Here is a 20,350-nt window from a genome sequence, read left to right as displayed (position 1 = left end):
TCCCATCCACAACACCTGGTACCACCACCCCAGGGACCCCATACACAACACCTGGTACCACCACCCCAGGAACTCCATCCACAACACCTGGTACCACTACCACAGGGATCCCAACCCCAACACCTGGTCCCACCACCCCAGGGATCCCATCCACAACACCTGGTACCACCACCACAGGGACCCCATACACAACACCTGGTACCACCACCACAGGGATCCCATCCACAACACCTGGTACCACCACCCCAGGGACCCCATCCACAACACCTGGTACCACCACCACAGGGACCCCATCCACAACACCTGGTACCACCACCCCAGGGACCCCATCCACAACACCTGGTACCACCACCACAGGGACCCCATCCACAACACCTGGTACCACCACTCCAGGAACTCCATCCACAACACCTGGTACCACCACCCCAGGAACTCCATCCACAACACCTGGTACCACCACCCCAGGGACCCCATCCACAACACCTGGTACCACCACCCCAGGAACTCCATCCACAACACCTGGTACCACTACCACAGGGATCCCAACCCCAACACTTGGTACCACCACCCCAGGGACCCCATCCACAACACCTGGTACCACCACCACAGGGACCCCATCCACAACACCTGGTACCACCACCCCAGGGACCCCATCCACAACACCTGGTACCACCACCCCAGGGACCCCATCCACAACACCTGGTACCACCACCCCAGGGACCCCATCCACAACACCTGGTACCACCACTCCAGGAACTCCATCCACAACACCTGGTACCACTACCACAGGGATCCCAACCCCAACACCTGGTACCACCACCACAGGGACCCCATCCACAACACCTGGTACCACCACCACAGCTACCCCATCCACAACAACACCTGGTACCACCACAGCGACCCAATCCACAACACCTGGTACCACCACCACAGGGATCCCAACCCCAACACCTGGTACCACCACTCCAGGGACTCCATCCACAACACCTGGTACCACCACCCCAGGAACTCCATCCACAACACCTGGTACCACGACCACAGCTACCCCATCCACAACACCTGGTACCACCACTCCAGGGACTCCATACACAACACCTGGTACCACCACCACAGCTACGCCATCCACAACAACACCTGGTACCACCATCACAGGGACCCCATCCACAACACCTGGTACTACCACCCCAGGGACTCCATCCACAACACCTGGTACCACCACCACAGTGACCACACCTCCAACTCCTGGTACTACCACCACAGCGACCACACTCCCAACACCTGGTACTACCACTCCAGGAACTCCATCCACAATACCTGGTACCACCACCCCAGGGACCCCATCCACAACACGTGGTACCACCACCCCAGGGACCCCATCCACAACACCTGGTACTACCACCCCAGGGACTCTATCCACAACACCTGGTACCACCACCACAGGGACCCCATCCACAACACCTGGTACCACCACTCCAGGGACCCCATCCACAACACCTGGTACCACCACCACAGGGACCACACCTCCAACTCCTGGTACCACCACCACAGGGACACCATCCACAACACCTGGTACCACCCCCCCAGGGACCCCATCCACAACACCTGGTACTACCACCCCAGGGACTCTATCCACAACACCTGGTACCACCACCCCAGGGACCACACCTCCAACTCCTGGTTCCACCACCACAGAGACACCATCCACAACACCTGGTACCACCATCACAGGGACCCCAACCACTACCACACCTCCCACCACCACAAGGACAGTGACCCCAACCCCTCCAGGCACAGTCCCCACTGCTGAGTCAACCACCCCCATATCCCAACCTGAGTCCACGCCCCATACGACATCTCCGTCCACCTCTTCCCTCTCCACGGAGTCCACCACCCTTCAGAGCACCTCCTCGCCTTCCCTGGAGACCTCTAGCACACCAGTGCCCTCCACGCCAACGGCACCAACGGTTACAACGACAGAAGGCAGCACCCCTTCCCCATCGCCGGGAACCAAGGTCCCCACACCCAGCAGCACTACGGCCTCTCCAGGTAAACAGACACGTGGAGCCATTCCTTTCTTCTTGCCTGGAACTTTGCCCGGTGCCAGTGCCTGCTCTGCGCTTAAGAGCCTGCCCCAGGAAGGTTGAGGCCAGCTCTGTGTGCCTCCCTGCCCACTGAGCACCACTGCTGGGTGTTTGGGGAGCACTGGGCGGTGGGTGGCGTGGGCAGCAGAGCTCGAGGCTACTGTGCTTCCCACCTCGAGGCTCTCCCCAGGTGCAGCTGCCTTGCCCAGGCCCCTCTGCCCACTGCTGTGTGAGGTGGCCTCATGGGCAAAGCCTCTCCCATGGGAGCTGTGTGGGGCAGGGGTTGCCAGCGAGGGCCCTGGGCATCCTGCTTCTGCCTTCCCTGAAGCCCTCACAGCCAGCCAGCCTGGCACCTCTCAGATGGACCAGCATCCTGCACCTAGCCCTGTCCAGCCACCTCTTAACAGCAGCACGTTTGGGCCGCAAGCCGTGGTGCCGCCTGGAGCACCAGCTCCCCCCGTGGGTCTCTGTGTCGGCACAAGATGTACAGGGACGCCCAGCCCTCACCCCCACCTGCACTCTCCCAGGAACCACCACCCTCAGAACTACGACCGGGCTACCTACACCGCCCTCTGTGTCGACCACCCCTGTCGTGACTCCCACTCGGCCGGCCCTGCCCTCGACCACGACCTCCAGCACCTCCTCCTCCAGGGTGCCCACCCCCACACTGACGCCGATCGCCACCCCCAGCATCAGCGTGAACACCGGACCCCAGATCAGCGCTTCCACCCTGGTCAAGTGCTGCTTCCTCAACGATACCTACTACGCGCCAGGTACCCTGTGGTTCACTCCTAGCGCCTGTGCGGCTGAGGCTGGTTTTGGTCCTGGGTCTTCTTGGTGCATGAGGGGTCGGCCGAGGAAGCCGGATGCTGGCAGTGGGTGCATGTCTCCGGTGGACGGGGGCCTCCCTCTGTGACCCCCGTCCGTGGGGACCTGCCAGCGTGTTCCTCTGGACGGGGTGAGGACCGGGGCTCCCTCCCCTTGCAGGCGAGCTGGTGTACAACGGCACCCACGGAGACACGTGCTACTACGTGAACTGCTCGCTGAGCTGCGAACTTGAGTTCTACAACTGGTCGTGCCCGTCCACGCCGTCCCCAACGCTGAGGCCCTCCAAGCCGACGCCCACGGCCACGCCCTCCAAGCCGACGCCCAGCACGCCGGCCACCACCAAGCCCCCTGGGTGCCCTGACTTTGATCCTCCCAGACAGGTCAGCAGGCCACGGGGGGCTTTGTCCTCTTGGCAGCGAGTGTGCAGGCCCCATCCGAGGTCTGAGGCTTCTAGCAGCCTCTCAGGTGCAGGGTCTCCTGAGCCCACCGCCCCTAACTGTGCCCGCCGTGCCTATCGAGGTGGCCGGCTGCAACAAGGCCCCCTTGGCCTCCAGCCTCCCGGGCAGGGCTCTTAGCCCCTCAGGCTCCAGAGCACAGCCCAACCCCTCCTGTGTGGGCGCGGGGGCCCCCCACTGACTGCCCCTCGCCCTCCCGCCTGCAGGAGAACGAGACCTGGAGGCTGTGTGAGTGCCTGATGGCCATCTGCAAGCACGACAACACGGTGGAGATCGTGGAGGTGGAGTGCGAGCCCCCGCCCATGCCCACCTGCTCCAACGGCCTCAAGCCTGTGCCTGTGCCGGACCCCGACGGCTGCTGCTGGCACTGGGAGTGCGACTGTGAGTTCCGTGGCTGCAGGCAGGCCCCCCGGGGGTGTGGGGGCCAGGCTCCCCGGGTGCAGACCGACCTCCTTGCTGATTGGAGGACCCCACGGTGGGCCAGGTGGACCGAGGACGTGCCTGGTGGAGTGAGGGCACCTCCCTGGAACAAGGACGCTTCCGCTGTCCCGGGGGCAGAGTGGGCTTTGAACCCCGAGACTCCTGCCTCCAGCTCCAGCCCCTCGCTGCAGAGTGGGCCCCCACGGGCAGACGGGAAACCCGCTTTCGGGGAGCCCGGGGCCGAGTCGGATCAGCTCTAGCTGGGGCGCCAGGCGTGCCGCACGCCCGGAGCCGGGGCTGCGCCTGGCTCACGGACCTCCCTCCACAGGCTACTGCACGGGCTGGGGGGACCCGCACTACGTCACCTTCGACGGGCTCTACTACAGCTACCAGGGCAACTGCACCTACGTGCTGGTGGAGGAGGTCACCCCCACGGTGGACAACTTCGGGGTCTACATCGACAACTACCACTGCGACGTCAACGACAAGGTCTCCTGCCCCCGAACTCTGATCGTGCGGCACGAGACCCAGGAGGTGCTGATCAAGACCCTGCGGATGGCGCCCATGGAGGTGCAGGTACGCCAGGCACAGCCGTGGCCGTCGTGGGCTCTGCCATGTGGCGGTCCCCAAGCGGCAGAGGACCGGGCCAGGGGACCCCAGCTGTCCCCGTGAGAGAGGGCGGGGCCTCTCCCAGCCCCCCCCACCTCTCCCCACCTGTCCCCCACGCCAGGCCCGGCTCCCTCCCTCTGCACACGCCCAGCCGAGACCTCCCTCCTGTGTGGCATCTTTGGCTCTGATGGCCGAGGGGCCAGGGGAGCTCAGCACCTGCATGGGAGCCCAGGAAGTGCCCTCCCCCTGGGGCTGACACCTGGGGCCACCTGGGGCCACCTGGGCTGCTCCTGCAGGTGGAAAGGGAGCCAGAGAGGCGACAGGAAAGGGTGTGGGGGCCCGAGAGCAGGCGGGTGGTGGCCCTGCCCGCCAGGCGCGCCCCCATCCGGGAGAGCAGCCAGGCAGCCACCAGCTGTGGTGTCGCTGCAGGTGCAGGTCAACAGGCAGGTGGTGGCGCTGCCCTACAAGAAGTACGGGCTGCAGGTGTACGAGTCGGGCATCAACTACGTGGTGGACATCCCCGAGCTGGGCGCCCTGGTCTCCTACAACGGCCTGTCCTTCTCCATCCGGCTGCCATTCCGCCTGTTTGGCAACAACACCAAGGGCCAGTGTGGTGAGTGCCTGGCCCCTGCCCTGGCCCTATCATCCGGCTGTGCCCCCTGTGCCCCTGCTTGGGCCGCTGTGGCCGGCTCCCCCGCATCTGGCCCCTGTGCGGAGCCGGCAGGGTAGGCCTGGCCCCGACCCTGCCCGCGGTCACCCTGGCCCAGCCGGTCACCAAGGGACTCGTCCGGTCTGCGGGGGACTTGGGCTCGACACCGGCGCCACAGGGCCCCTCTCCTGCCGCAGGCACCTGCACCAACAGCACCGCGGATGACTGCGTCCTGCCCAGCGGGGAGGTCGTGTCCAACTGTGAGATCGCGGCTGATCAGTGGATAGTGAACGATCCCTCCAAACCGCACTGCCCCCACGGCAGCTTCACAACCAAGCGCCCGGCCACCACCCTGCCCGGGGGCGGCACCCCGCCGGCCCTCCCCGAGCACTGTGCCAAGTCTCCACTCTGCCAGCTCATCAAGGACAGGTGACCCGCCCAGCCGAACGCGAACGTGGCCCCTCCCCAGCTGCCCGGAGTGGGGGCTGCCCTGGCAGACCCATCCCCCACCCTTTCCACCTCCTCTGCCTCTCCCGCCCCTGGTGGACCAGTTGACCCTACAGAGCTGGCATTCAGAGGTGTGGGGGGCAGGTTTGGGCCTCGGCGGCGGTGGGGGGTGCTCCTGAGGCCGGCAGCCACAGGGAGTGAGTGCCTGTCCCCAGAGGTGTGGGCATCGTGCCCAGCTGGGGGCCCCTGCGAGGGCTGGGGGGGTGAGGGGGTCGCTGGCACCATGACACTGAGATGCGCAGCCGGGTGCAGTGTGGTCTCCCCCCATGGCCGCCTGTCCCTCTGGACGCCAAGCGGGCCCAGGAGGGCGGCCTGGCAGGGGGCTTGCTGGGGAGCATGGTGTGTGTGGGGGGGTGGTGCTGCTCGCCGGGCGCCCAAACGTGACCTGCGCTCCCCACACAGCGTGTTCGCGCCCTGCCACGCCCTCGTGCCGCCCCAGCACTACTACAAGGCCTGCCTGTTCGACAGTTGCTTCGTGCCCGACACGGGCATGGAGTGTGCCAGTCTGCAGACCTACGCGGCCCTGTGTGCCCAGCAGGGCGCCTGTATTGACTGGCGGAACCACACCCACGGCGCCTGCCGTAAGTGCCCGCCCCGCCCCCGGGGCCCGCAGGGCGCCCTGCCTGGCCTGGAGCTAGGTGGGCGGGGGACAGCTGTGAGGGACCAGGGCTGGGGCTGGGGGGCTGCAGGGGCTGGAGTGCGAGGGGTCCCGCCAACCCCGCACCCACACTCAGCTTGAGAAGGCTGTGCCAGGGCTGGGGGTGGGGGGGTGCCGCTGGGCGCTGGGCCTCGCCAGCCCTCAGGGGTACAGGGCTCCTCCCCTGACCGGCCCCCCTGGTCCCCCGTTTCTCCGGCAGCGGTCACGTGCCCGTCTCACAGGGAGTACCGGGCCTGCGGTCCCACGGAGGAGCCCACCTGCAAGTCCAGGTATGTGGCGGAAGGATCCGCCAGCCCGCGGGCTCGCCCTTGTGGCAGTGCGTCTGGTGTGGGGTCTGGCGCGCCCCCTTCCCCGGCACCAGCCCCGCGGCGCAGCCCCGCCCACACCGTCTGACGGCCCCGCCCCCTTCCCCGGCCCCAGCCCCGCGGCGCAGCCCCGCCCACACCGTCTGACGGCCCCGCCCCCTTCCCCGGCCCCAGCCCCGCGGCGCAGCCCCGCCCACACCCTCTGACGGCCCCGCCCCCTTCCCCGGCCCCAGCCCCGCGGCGCAGCCCCGCCCACGCCGTCTGACGGCCCCGCCCCCTCGCCCTCCAGCCCCGCGGCGCAGCCCCGCCCACGCCGTCTGACGGCCCCGCCCCCGTCCCCGGCCCCAGCCCCGCGGCGCAGCCCCGCCCACGCCGTCTGACGGCCCCGCCCCCTCGCCCTCCAGCCCCGCGGCGCAGCCCCGCCCACACCCTCTGACGGCCCCGCCCCCTCGCCCCCCAGCCCCGCGGCGCAGCCCCGCCCACGCCGTCTGACGGCCCCGCCCCCTCGCCCTCCAGCCCCGCGGCGCAGCCCCGCCCACACCGTCTGACGGCCCCGCCCCCTTCCCCGGCCCCAGCCCCGCGGCGCAGCCCCGCCCACACCCTCTGACGGCCCCGCCCCCTCGCCCTCCAGCCCCGCGGAGCAGAACAGCACCGGCCTGGTGGAAGGCTGCTTCTGCCCCCAGGGCACCACCAGCTACGCGCCCGGCTTTGACGTCTGCGTGGAGATCTGCGGTATGGGGCTCCCTCGCGCTGCCGCCGCGCGCCCCTCCTGGGTGTCCGAGAGGCTGGGGCCACGGGGCTGCGCCCAGCGCCCTGCGCGTGAGAACGCCACTGACAGGCCTTGCTTCTTCCCTCTCCCTAGGCTGCGTGGGGCCTGACAACGTGCCCAGGGAGGTAGGTCCTCCGCCTTGGTGCTGGGGGGTCCCCAACAAATGCTGGGTTTTGAGGGGGTGAGAGGATGGCCGTGAAAACCCAGGAGCCTCAAAAATCAAGTAGGAGTCATTGAAGTCCAGAAAGGCTGAGTTAGCAGGGACAGTCACCCCCCCATCCCCTGTCTCTCCACCCCTCAGCCCCATCTCTCCACCCCTCACCCCATCTCTCCACCCCTCACCCCATCTCTCCACCCCTCACCCCATCTCTCCACCCCTCACCCCATCTCTCCACCCCTCACCCCATCTCTCCACCCCTCACCCCATCTCTCCACCCCTCACCCCCATCTCTCCACCCCTCAGCCCCATCTCTCCACCCCTCACCCCATCTCTCCACCCCTCAGCCCATCTCTCCACCCCTCACCCCATCTCTCCACCCCTCACCCCATCTCTCCACCCCTCACCCCATCTCTCCACCCCTCACCCCATCTCTCCACCCCTCACCCCCATCTCTCCACCCCTCACCCCATCTCTCCACCCTCCCATCCCCCATCTCTCCACCCCTCACCCCATCTCTCCACCCCTCACCCCCATCTCTCCACCCCTCACCCCCATCTCTCCACCCCTCACCCCATCTCTCCACCCTCCCATCCCCCATCTCTCCACCCCTCACCCCCATCTCTCCACCCCTCACCCCCATCTCTCCACCCCTCACCCCCATCTCTCCACCCTCCCACCCCATCTCTCCACCCACCCATCCCCCATCTCTCCACCCCCACCCCCATCTCTCCACCCACCCATCCCCCATCTCTCCACCCCCACCCCCATCTCTCCACCCACCCATCCCCCATCTCTCCATCCCCCACCCATGTCTCTCCACTGCCCGTACCCCATCTCTCCACCAAGCACCCCCCATCTCTCCAACCCCACCCCATCCCCCACCCCACCCCATGTCCCATCCCCCATCCCCACCCCCACCCCGCATTGGCCATGTGATGCTCCATCCAAACCTAAGATGACATCTCGGCCACCTCAGTGCGGTCTAAGTCTTCCACGTGTGGCCACAGCCACGTGTCTTCCGCATCTCAGCGCAGTTCTGTGCCAATCTAACGCATCTGAGCGGAGCGTCTGCCACGTGGCAGGCCCTTGGTGGCAGACGCCGGGGACCCGTCCTGGTTTTGTGGCAGGAGTGACGTGAATGGGCAGCGCTGTCCCGTTGGGCCCCTGCCCTGCGTGCTCGGAGGTGGGGAGGGACGGGCTGGTGAGCTCACCCCCCACCCCTGCAGTTCGGGGAGCACTTCGAGTTCGACTGCAAGGACTGCGTCTGCCTGGAGGGCGGGAGTGGCATCAGCTGCCAGCCCAGGAAGTGCAGCCAGACGGCCCCCACCCACTGCGAGGAGGACGGCACCTCCCTGGTCACCGAGGTCAACCCCGCCGACACCTGCTGCAACATCACCTTCTGCAGTAAGGCCACCCCCAGGCCCCACTGTCACCGAGCACGTCCCCGCACGCTGGGCTGTCCCTCCCCGGGAGCTGGGAGCAGCTGGCTTTGGAGGTGGCTGCTGGGCTCAGGCCTGGCGTCCCCGTGCGGGGGCTGGCCCGGGCGGGGCAGGGACCTGCGGAGGAGCCCCGCCCTGCCCACGGGAAGTGGGGGCCGTGCCTGCGGGGAGCCCCCCTCACCGCTGCGTGCCGCCCCGCAGAGTGCAACAGCAGCCTGTGCCAGGAGAAGCCCCCCTTGTGCCCGCTGGGATTCGAAGTGAAGAGCAAGACAGTGCCCGGGCGGTGCTGCCCCCTGTTCTCCTGCGGTGAGCAGGGCGGGGAGGGCAGGGGGGAACCGCTCCCTCCCGGCTGGCCCACCCACCCTGGCCCCTGGCTCCGAGCACCCGCCCGGCCTGGCCACGGGGTACACAGCAGGAGCCGCGGGGACGGGCCAAGTGGCCGCAGCCGGATGGTCTCTTAACGGCCTTTCTCCTCTTTCCCCGTCCCCAGAGCCCAAGGGTGTGTGTGTTCACCAGAACGCTGAGTATCAGGTGAGCCCGGCTGGGGGTGCAGAGGCAGGGCTGCAGCGTGGGGGTCCCGGGCGGGCTCCTGGGCTAGCCCCGGGGGGCCCTGCCTCACTGCCCCTCCACCTGCCTGCAGCCGGGCTCCCCAGTGTACTCCTCCAAGTGCCAGAACTGCGTCTGCACGGAGGCCGTGGACAACAGCAGCTCCCTCAATGTCATCGCCTGCACCCACGTGCCCTGCAACACCACCTGTGGCCCAGTGAGTGGCCACCAGCCCCGCCCCTCCCCCGCTGCCTCGGTCTACCCTCTTCCCTCCTCCCAGAAAAGCACCCCCAGGCCCCCATCCGTCTCCACGGGACTTTGCTGTTAGGTTTTCTCTCCTGTGTTCGATGCCGGCCCGGCACCTGCCGCACTTGGGGAGTAGGGAGGGGGGGATCCTGCATTCCCAGGGTCCCTGGGGTGGGGGCACCGGGTCCCGGAGCTCAGCCTCCTGTGTCTGTCTGTCCCCAGGGCTTCGACCTCGTGGAGGCCCCTGGGCAGTGCTGCAAGAAGTGCGAGCAGACCAGCTGCGTCATCGACCTGCCCCACGGCCAGGTCGTCCTGAAGGTGCGCAAGGGGTGGCCTCGCCCCCGCACGGCTGCTCGCAGGTGTCCTGGCGGCCAGCGGCCACCACTGGGCTTAACATAACACAAAGGGACCCTCCCGGTCCTGGAGCACAGGAGTGCCAGTGCCAGTGTCTTAGGGCCACGCTCCCTGGGGGGCTCCCCAGGGAGGGAGGGTCCCTCCTGCCTCTCCTAGCTCCTAGGGGCTGCAGGCGTCCCCCCTGGCTTGTGGCCGCGTCACTCCTGTCTCTGCCTTCCTGGTCAGGGGACCTCACCCTCCTCTTCTGGCCCTCGTAAGGATTTGGGGCCCACCCTGATCCAGGGTGGTCTTATCGTAAGAACCCCCCCCCCCAACATAATGATGCCTGCAAAGACCCTGCTCCGGAGTGAGGTCACACCCGTTAGGTCCAGGGAGTCATGCGGCCCCCAGGCCGGGCCCGTCTGAGCAGCTGCACCTGCCAGGTGTTGCGGTCTGTCCCCCTGGTCACCTCCGGGGCGGGCCGGCCTGCCCCCTCACCGACCCTCTGCCCGCAGCCCGGGGACATGCAGAGGGACCCCCGGAACAACTGCACCTTCTTCAGCTGCGTGAAGATCCACAACCAGCTCATCTCTTCCGTCTCCAACATCACCTGCCCCGACTTCGACCCCAGCACCTGTGTCCCGGTGCGTGGCTGTCTGGGGCGCCCGCTGCGTGCTCTGCTGGGAGTGTGTGTGGGGGGATCTCTCCAAAGTCCTGGGCGGTGGGGCTGGAGCTGCCCCAGGAGGCTTTGCCCCGGGCCCTTCCACAGGGATGCCCGCCCCGTGCCGGGGGTCCGGGCTCACTGTCCTTTCTCTCTCTCAGGGCTCCATCACCTTCATGCCCAACGGATGCTGCCGGACCTGTGAGTACAGTGGTCGGGGTGGGCGTCAGGAGGGAGGCGTGGGGCGGGTCCCCGGTCTCCTCTGCGCCTCCCCTTGGCTCTAGTCTGGGTTCGAGGGCGTCACTCGGGGTGCCCAGGACGCCCGAGTCCCTTCTGGGCTCCCCCAGGGGAGGACAACGAGGGGGAGGGGGAGGGCTGGCCGTGCCTGGGGAGGAGGAAGGACTCTCGCTGGCAGACCAGGACGAGAGCAGAGCCCGTGTGGACCCTCCACCACGGTGCGCCGGGCCCCGCCCCTGAGCCCGCGCCTCCTCCCCCCAGGCACCCCTCGCAACGAGACCCAGCGCTTCTGCTCCACCGTCCTGGTCACCAGGGAGATCTCGCACAACGGTTGCACCAAGCTGGTCACCATGAACGATTGCTCCGGGGCCTGCGGAACATTCGTCATGTGAGTCCGGGCTCTGGGTGGGGGCGGGGCTGGTGCTGCCCCCCTCTCCCCCAGGACGCGGCCCCTCACCGCGGCTCCCCCCCCCCAGGTACTCTGCGGAGGCCCAGTCCCTGGACCACAGGTGCTCCTGCTGCAAAGAGGAGAAAACCAGCCAGCGCGAGGTGGCCCTGAGCTGCCCCGACGGCAGCTCGCTGCAGCACACCTACACCCACATCGAGAGCTGCCTGTGCCAGGACACCGTCTGCGGGCTGCCGCGGGCCGAGCAAACCAGCCGTGCCCGGCGCTCCCTGTGGCGTCTGGGACCGCAGTGAGCAGGGCCCTTCCCCGCCGGGGCTCCGAGCGTCCAACCCCACTCCTGCGCCTGCTTCTTTCTCTGGATATTTATTTCTGAGTCTCTCTCAACCCTTTGCTTCCCGCAATAAACGCAGCAGACGAGCTGTGCTGGTGTGGTTTGTGTTGGCGCCACAGGGGTCCGGGTTGGCCGCTGTGCGTGGTCGAGGTCTGGCAGGCTCAGAGAGGGCCCCCCCCCGCCCGGGCCCCCATGGGCTCTGCACACAGGGCTCGGGAACTGCTCGTGCCACGGGGTGTGCCTGCCTCTGGCAGACACTGTACGAAATGCAACGCCCTTAAGCTCCCTTCCCGGGGGGGGGGGGGGCCAGGAAGCCCCGCCACCCCCGGCCGTCTCCAGGGCTTCCGACCGTGGGTGAGGCCTCATCCCGCCCAGGGGCCCCGGTGGCTCTGGGAAGAGCGTGCACACGTGTAGGGCCTGCGTGGGTGCACACGTGTGAGACCATGCACACGCACACGTGTTTGCATGTGCCGTGCTGTGTGGAACGCACCTCACCCCGGGTCCTCACACTGCAAGATGGGGACAAAGTGACAACAAGTACCCATGAGCCTCCGGGCCTGCTGGGGTGGAGCCACCAACAAACAAACCCTCGAGCCGACTCGCATAAGTTGGTGCCGTGCCTGTGTGTGCATGCGTGTGCGTCCGTGCCCACAGTGTCTGGAGAGCTGAGCCCCGGCCTCCGAGAGAGGCTGTGGAGGCCACAAGTCTGAGACCACGGCATCGGCAGGGCTGCCTCCTTGTGGCCCTGGGGGGCCCTGCCTGCCTCTTGCAGCTGCCGTGGCTCCAGGGGTTCCTTGGCCTGTGGCCACCCCCCTCCCACCTCTGCCGCCTTTGCCTGGCTCACCTCTGTGTGTCTCTTACAAGGACGCTAGCCCGGGATGATCTCAGCCGAGGTCCCCAACAGCCACATCTAGGAAGACCCTTTTCCCAAACGGGGTCACATTTGCAGGTTCCAGGGAGCAGGACGTGGGCGTGTCCTTTCTAGGGCCCAACTCAGCCACGACAACCCCAGGCCCTGGGTAGCGAGGGCCATGGAAGAGCCGGGGGCCTCGACAGCCGAGGGCCTCAGCCGTACCTCGACGTGCAGACCACTCCGGACGGCAGGAACTGGGGGGTGGGGGGCGGGGGGGAGGGCGCAGCCATCCCCATTTCTGGAGCCAGCATGACCTCGCACACGGGCGGCATGGGGAAAGGACGTGCAAGGAACGTGGCCACGGCGAGACCCCGGGGCACCTCGGCTCGCCAGGTGCGACAGGAGGGGAGGAGACCTCCCCGGGGTGCTGGTCCCGGGGGGCAGCCCTCCCGCCGTCCTCCGGGAGTGGGGAATGACCAAGGCACTCGCCGAGTGTGAGGAGACATGCAAGGCGTGCACGCCCTCCCCACGGCCCCATTCTGGACCTCACGGGGTCCCTGCTCTCTGCCCCTCCACCGGGTGCAGCCTGTGCAGGTCAAACGCTGCCTGCAACGGGGGGGGGGGTCAGTCCGGCTAGTTCTGGGGTTCGGGGTTAGGGAAGGTCGCTCACTTACAGACCCGGCCCCGGGCTCCAGCCTGGAGTCTGCCGGTGTTGGAGCGTGCCAGGCTGGCCGTGCACACGTGTGCTCGAACACGCAGCTCTCCTCCGCCACCCCAGGAGCCCCCTAATCACCAGCGCACGGGCTGTGTCCTGGGAACCCGAGCACGGGCGAATGACGGAAGCTCCAGCAACGTCCTGTGTCAGTCAGGGTTGGCTCTGCTTCCCCGCAGTAACGAAGCCCCGAATCTTGGCAGCTCACCAAAGGCGTTTCGGTCTCCCGTTTTGCTGGATGCGTCTCCGCATCCGGCTACCGGCTCCAGGATCCAGGCCGAGGGAGCAGTTGTTGTCCCCAACGTCACCATTTTTCATGGTGGCACGTGTGAGCCCGAGGGTCTTGCCCAGCGCCTGCCTGAGTCCCCGCTAAGGACCTGGCTCTGCTCAGCCGCAGGGGCCCGGGCTGCAATGCTGCCGCCGGGCAGAAGGGGGAGGCAGAGACACTCGGTGTCCGCGATGACAGATTTCGGGAGGAAAAAAAATGGTAGGATGTGTGTGCAGGAGACACTCGATAAAGTAAACAGTCACCTTGATTTTTTTTACAAAAAGCAAGCGCAGGCCGGGCGCTGTGGCTCACGCCTGTAATCCTAGCTCTTGGGAGGCCAAGGCGGGCGGATTGCTCAAGGTCAGGAGTTCAAAACCAGCCTGAGCAAGAGCGAGACCCCGTCTCTACTATAAATAGAAAGAAATTAATTGGCCAACTGATATATATATATAAAAATTAGCCGGGCATGGTGGCGCATGCCTGTAGTCCCAGCTACTCAGGAGGCTGAGGCAGGAGGATCTGCTTGAGCCCAGGAGTTTGAGGTTGCTGTGAGCTAGGCTGACACCACGGCACTCACTCTAGCCTGGACAACAAAGAGAGACTCTGTCTCAAAAAAAAAAAAAAAAAAAAAAAAGCAAGCGCAGACTAGAGGGGAATATTCCCAGCATGTTAACGAGTGTCTGCTGACAGCCCGCGGCACACGGCCGCTCCCTGGCAGCCCGGGCTGTTCCCGTGGGGTGGGGGCGTGGAGGTCGCTGCCGTCCAGACACAGGGCTCGGGAGGCTGCGCCAAGGCTCCAAGGGAGGGAAGGGTAGGAAGAGAGAAAACCGTCCAACCTAACGACAATGTGGCCGTCGGGGCGGGCAGAGGAGCCGAGAGAGGACGGGGCTCCCGGGTGAGCTGGCGAGGGGTCCCGAGACAGACCTGCCGCCCCGCGGGTGACAGGACAGCAACAGCCCTTCCACACCGTGACAGCCAGGGGCTGCCGTCCAGGGACAGCCTCGGGGTGGCTGAGGGTCGCCTGCATTTAGCAGACGGCAGGACTGGCTGGAACAGGTCAGTGCCCCGGGGGTGCACAGCTGCCCATGATGCGGCCCACCACCCTGCCCACCACCCTGCCACCACCCTGCCCACCGCCCTGCCCACCGCCCTGCCCACCGCCCTGCTCACCGCCCTGCCCACCGCCCTGCCACCACGCTGCCCACCACGCTGTCCACCACCCTGCCCAACACCCTGCCCACCACCCTGCCCACCACCCTGCCCAACACCCTGCCCAACACCCTGCCCACCACCCTGCCACCGCCCCGCCCACCACCCTGCCCACCACCCTGCCCACCACCCTGCCACCGCCCTGCCCACCGCCCTGCCCACCGCCCTGTCATCACCCTGCCCACCACCCTGCCCACCACGCTGCCCACCACACTGTCCCACCGCCCTGCCCACCACACTGTCCCACCGCCCTGCCCACCGCCCTGCCCACCACACTGTCCCACCGCCCTGCCCACCGCCCTGCCCACCACACTGTCCCACCGCCCTGCCCACCACTCTGCCCACCACGCTGCCCACCGCCCTGCCCACCACCCTGCCCACCACCCTGCCCACCACCCTGCCACCACCCTGCCCACCACCCTGCCCACCACCCTGCCCACCACCCTGCCCACCACCCTGCCACCACCCTGCCCACCACCCTGCCCACCACGCTGCCCACTGCACTGCCACACACCAGGCCCTGGCCACCCACTCTGGGGCACCCCCAATCCGCTGCCCTCGGTGGCCGTGGACACACCTCAGTACTCCTTCGGTCCCCGGCGGGCTCGTACCAGCTTATCAGGGAACTCTGAGAAGGCTTGGCCGCAGGAAGGGAGGCAGAGAGTCCCCTCCGTCCGTCACTGGGTAAACTTCCGTGGCCTGGAGCGTGGCCCATCTCCCGCCGACCAGGCCAGAAGGGCTGGGGCTGGGTCTTGCCCTGGCCCAGAGACCCCAACCCGCCCCTTCTCGGGGAGGGTCCTTGAGGCACCAGGCAGGGGGTGTAGCCGCACTGCAGGCCGAGTCCGGGCTCCTGGGCCTCAGTCTTCTGGCGGGCGCAGGTGGGCAGGGGTGCTGACCTGCAGCTCTGGGGAGGGGTGGGCGGCAGGAGCACTCGGGGAGGAGAGAGCCCCTCTGTGGCTCAGGGCCCACCAGGAGCTGCCAACAGTGGGCAGGGTGCCATTGAGGCAGAGGCGGGTCCCTGTGGACAGAGTGCAGAGCCCACCCCCAGCACCCAGACGGCACGGCTGGCCCTCGGGTGTCTCTGCAGCGCGGTTGCACCAGCCGTGTCCCAGCTGTGCCCGTGCGGGGCAGCTGGACAGGTGGGGCCCACAGTGCCCGTCCCTGGAACCTGCAACCAAGGCCGGAGCACTGGCCGCCGGCCACCCACCCCCTGCTCTCACACGGGCCGAGCCGCAAAGGCTGGGACCAGGTGTGGGCACAATGGGCCTGGGAGAGGACCAGCTTCCTGCTCCCCATCCCTCCCTGGAGGCCCCTGAGGCCAGAGGTCAAGGGTCACAGGTTCAGGTGCCAGCCACGGGGTGCATGGCGCCTCCTGGCCCACCCCGTCCAGGGCCGCCCGGGTGGGGGTGGAGATCTGCATCCTCTCCCCCCCATACCCGAGGCTGGACGCCCCTCGGGAACCAGCAGCCCCAGGGGGTCCGAGGGCCCCAGATCCGCCCCTTCCCTTTGCACATGGCCCGAGCTGACCCTCGACCTCCGCCCACATGGCCCGAGCTGACCCTCGACCTCCGCCCTCCTGCTGCGGAGATGCCGGTGGGAGTTCTGTTTCTGGCGCTCCCGTTTGCAGGTCGGCGTTTGCTCGCCTTCCGTAGGTAGCTCAGGACCATCCTTCCCCGGACGCGGTTTCGCCGGCAAACCCCTGAGGCCTTGGAAACCCCGAGAGTTTTGCGTGCTGTCTTCCAGCGTGAGCGGCAGTTTGCTGGGCGGAAGATTGCAGCTTCCGAGTTCTTTCCTTTTGGGACGTGAAGGCCGCCGCCGCTTGTCCTGGCCCCAGTGTGCCGAGCCCCCCCACTCTCACTCCCCGCCCCCCAGCTGGGCTGCCTCGTGCTCAGGTTCCCGCACCTGCACCCGCCTGTGTTCAGGGTCTCCCGCACCCCCCGCCAGTCCACGTCGAAGGGGGGAAGATCGTGGCCACAGACCCTCTTTGTGTCTGGCTTTCGTCTGAGATCCACGCTTGAGTGTCTGAGATTCCCTCCTTTTCTCGCCCGGCAGCCTCACCGCAGCCTGTGGATTTGCCCCTGCTGTGCGTGTGCGCCGACACCAAGGAATGTCGTGATTATTCCCGGTGTTGTAGGACTGACCGCGCCCCCCCCCAGAGCTCACCTGTGGAGCCCCAGTGCCCAGCACCCCAGAAGGTGCCCGGGGTCTTCGCAGAGCTCTGGGTCAGACGCGGGCACTAGGGTGCGCCCTGGCCCGGCAGGACCGGCGGCCTTGCAGAGAGGGGGGCCTGGACCCAGACGCACGGGGCGTAGGCGCCCTGTGGAGGTGACAGCAGAGCTTGGGGACCCCCAGAGATGCCCACCAGCCCCCTACAACTTCAAAAAGAACCACCCAGCAGCATCTAAACCCAGATTCCGGCCTCCAGGCCCGGAGATAGGACGCTCTGCTGTTTGGGGGCCCCAGGGGCACGGACACCCCGTTCCCGGCTGTCATGGTAAAGTCGCCCCACTGATGCCCACACGCCTGGTGGACGGAGCCTCTTCCCTCGTGAGAACCAGGGAGCGGAGCCACTGGGTCCTGTAGCCCCAAAGGTTTCCGAAGTGGCTGTGCAAATGCCCAGCCCTGCCGGCAATGTCAGGGGCTCCCCACTGCTGGCACCGCTGAGGCCCCCACAGGACACGGGGTGCAGCCCCCACTCCCGGGTGCTGCGGCCCAGCAGGTATGGGGGCTGCTTGTCCCCCAGGGCCCAGGTACCGGCCGTGGGGCTCTTGAGAGGCTTAGTCCTGGAACAGACTTGGCCACGCTCCCCAGCGTGGGGTCCCCCGGCCCAGGCGGGCACCCCCACCCTGGCCACATGGGGGGCCCTCCTGAGTGATCTGATTTCTGGGGTGCGTTGCAATGCGCCTCGGGGTACAGGGCTGTTATCCCCTGCGGCTCTCTTAGCCGCCCACCTGCTGCGTGGACGTGGGGGGCAAAGGCCCAACCTCCTGGCTGTCACAGGTCCTTATTTATCCAGCCCGGCGGGTGGCAAAGCCAGGGCCACCTGCCTGCATGGCCAGGCCCGGGGAACCCCCACCCTGGAGTGTCCTGATAACACATCGACCTCCAGCTGCGCCCCGGTTCTGGGGGGCAGGGAGACAGGGAGAAAATGCGTGTGACAACCGGCCAGCCTGCACGGCCTGCCACATGGCGGCCACTCGTGGGCTCCCTGAAGCAGTGGAGGGGCCAGGCCACCCCAGGGGGAGCCCCACAGTATGTGAGACCCCAGGGCCCACCCCGGCCCACTCCGGGTGTCTGATCCTCGGGTCTGAGTCCCCCCCACCCACTGCGGTCCCGTCCCTGTTCCCAACCACAGACGGGCAGGGGCAGGGCGGGGTCCAGGTTTGTCACCGCACCCCCGAGTCCCAAGAACCCCGCTGTGGGTGACCCGTTGGGCCTCCTGGGGGGCTCCGTGTGCTCCTGGACCCCAGGCCCGCCCCACCTGGGTAAGTATCCGGGAAACAGGGTCTGCGTTGTTGGTGATTGTTGGGGTGGCGGGTGGCGGGCGGAGCAGTGTCCCGGGGCCCTTCCCTCGAGGACACTTCTTGGGACGCCTCCTGTCATGGTGCGTTGTGCCAGCAGGGGTCAGCAGGTGGGGACCCCAGGCCCAGCCTGTTGGGGCCAGCCTAGACCGCCCAGCCGGGGGGCTGGAGGCTGGGGGCTGGAGGAAGGCTGTGTTTCCGGAAGGGTCTCCCAGAGGCTGAGAGGAGGGACGAGGGGCCCCGGCTGAGTGGACGGAGCTTCCGGAGGTCCTGGGTGGGGGGTCCGGGGGGCCCTCAAGGAAGCCCTGCCCTGAGCTTCCGGCCCTTTTCAAAACCAGGGGCGCTGGCTCACACCCGTGATCCTAGCACTCTGGGAGGCTGAGGGGGGAGGATTGCTCAAGATCAGGAGTTCGAAACCAGCCTGAGTGGGACCACATCTCTACCACATCAAAATAGAAAGAAATTAATTGACCAACTAAAAACATATATATATAAAAAAAAAATCAGCCGGGCAAGGTGGCGCATGCCTGTAGTCCCAGCTACTCGGGAGGCTGAGTCAGGAGGATCACTTGAGCCCAGGAGTTGGAGGTTGCTGTGAGCTAGGCTGACGCCACGGCACTCACTCTAGCCTGGGCAACAAAGTGAGACTCTGTCTCAAAACACACACACACACACAAAAAAACCAGGGGTGCTGGCCGGGCGCAGTGGCTCACGCCTGTAATCCTAGCACTCTGGGAGGCCAAAGCGGGCGGATGGCTCAAGGTCAGGAGTTCGGAACCAGCCTGAGCAAGAGCGAGACCCTAACTCTACTAAAAATAGAAAGAAATTAATTGGCCAACTAAAAATATATACAAAATAAATCAGCCGGGCATGGTGGCGCAAGCCTGTAGTCCCAGCTACTCGGGAGGCTGAGGCAGTAGGATGGCTTGAGCCCAGGAGTCTGAGGTTGCTGTGAGCTAGGCTGACTCCACGGCACTCACTCTAGCCTGGGCAACAGAGTGAGACTGTCTCAGAAAAAGAAAAAAAAAAAAAATTTCAAATCCAGGAGGGTCAGGAGTGGTCGCCCCGTCCCGGGCCACGGTGACCTGAGGGACCCCTCCCCACCCCCACGCCGGGTGCCATGCAGGCCTGTGTCATCAATACGGCTTGATTAAAACCCCGTCAATCTCATGGATAAACACAGCAGGGGGGCCAGCCCCGAGTGCAAACATGGAGCATCCGTGTGGCCCCACCAGGCAGCTGGGGAGCCTGGGACCCTCCTCTCTCATCCTCCTCCCTCCCCGTGTTCCGGCACCTTCCCCCAGGCTGGGCGCTGACCGCCCCCTGCTCTGAGAGGCAGAAGGGTGCAGCGTCCTGGGGCCTGGGCCTGTTCGGGTCTGGGGTGCTCAGACCCACGTCTGAGCTAGGGGTGCCGCAGCCCTGCCCAGGCCCACGTGGGGACGTAGAGGGCCGCATAGTCCGGGGTCCCCCCTGTGCAGAGGTGGGGGGCGGCGGGACTGAGCCTTGGCTCTAAGCCAGCCTTCCCCCTGCTCCCTGCGGCAGCCCAGCCCGGCGTGGCGCAGGTCCCAGGCCAGACGTGCAGATAAATCAGCGCTTGTTTTCCCAGGGAGGGGCAACAGGAGAAGATATTTTCCTTTCTGTGACTAAGGGTGTCTTTGCCAGCCCCGGTGCAGAGGGACACGGCTCCCAGGCCCACAGACCCGGCTGGGCTGCAGCCCAGGACCCAGGCTGCCCGGAGCCTGGCGCTACCTGAGTCTTTTTTTGTGTGTGTGAGCTCTGTTGCCCGGGCTAGAGTGCCCTGGCATCAGCCTAGCTCACAGCAGCCTCCGACTCTTGAGCTCAAGTGATCCTCCTGCCTCAGCCTCCCAAGTAGCTGGGACTACAGGCATGCACCACCATGCCTGGCTAATTTTTGCTATGTAGTTTTAGTCGTCCAGTTAATCTCTTTCTATTTTTTAGTAGAGACGGGGGTCTCGCTCTTGCTCAGGCTGGTTTCAAACTCCTGACCTTGAGCAATCCTCTCGCCTCGGCCTTCCTGAGTGCCAGGATTACAGGTGTGAGCCACCGCGCCCGGTGCTGCCCAAGTTTTGAGCTAGACGAGGTCTAGACGGGCCCCGGGGGGACACGGAGCCCAGGCCATCCTGGGC

General features: G+C 66.7%; 1 protein-coding gene across 1 annotated transcript in view; it reads left to right on the top strand.

Annotated features, from left to right (window-relative positions):
• Positions 1-11,721, top strand: part of LOC105874091 (mucin-2) — a 30,175-nt gene extending 18,454 nt beyond the window's left edge. The window contains exons 31-50 of the mRNA XM_076001594.1: positions 790-1,062; positions 1,114-1,245; positions 2,609-2,854; positions 3,069-3,289; positions 3,571-3,745; positions 4,113-4,360; positions 4,823-5,006; positions 5,240-5,471; positions 5,952-6,130; positions 6,407-6,476; positions 7,144-7,244; positions 7,375-7,406; positions 8,668-8,845; positions 9,082-9,186; positions 9,371-9,411; positions 9,521-9,643; positions 9,895-9,978; positions 10,828-10,867; positions 11,165-11,291; positions 11,380-11,721. Coding sequence (XP_075857709.1) covers positions 790-1,062; positions 1,114-1,245; positions 2,609-2,854; positions 3,069-3,289; positions 3,571-3,745; positions 4,113-4,360; positions 4,823-5,006; positions 5,240-5,471; positions 5,952-6,130; positions 6,407-6,476; positions 7,144-7,244; positions 7,375-7,406; positions 8,668-8,845; positions 9,082-9,186; positions 9,371-9,411; positions 9,521-9,643; positions 9,895-9,978; positions 10,828-10,867; positions 11,165-11,291; positions 11,380-11,602 — 3,014 coding nt within the window. The 3' untranslated portion in view covers positions 11,603-11,721. The remainder of the gene's footprint in view (positions 1-789; positions 1,063-1,113; positions 1,246-2,608; positions 2,855-3,068; positions 3,290-3,570; positions 3,746-4,112; positions 4,361-4,822; positions 5,007-5,239; positions 5,472-5,951; positions 6,131-6,406; positions 6,477-7,143; positions 7,245-7,374; positions 7,407-8,667; positions 8,846-9,081; positions 9,187-9,370; positions 9,412-9,520; positions 9,644-9,894; positions 9,979-10,827; positions 10,868-11,164; positions 11,292-11,379) is intronic.
• Positions 11,722-20,350: the final 8,629 nt, after the last annotated feature.

Source organism: Microcebus murinus, chromosome 4 (assembly GCF_040939455.1).
Source record: "Microcebus murinus isolate Inina chromosome 4, M.murinus_Inina_mat1.0, whole genome shotgun sequence".
NCBI classification, from domain to species: Eukaryota; Metazoa; Chordata; class Mammalia; order Primates; family Cheirogaleidae; genus Microcebus; species Microcebus murinus.
This window is presented reverse-complemented; position numbering and strand designations above follow the sequence as displayed.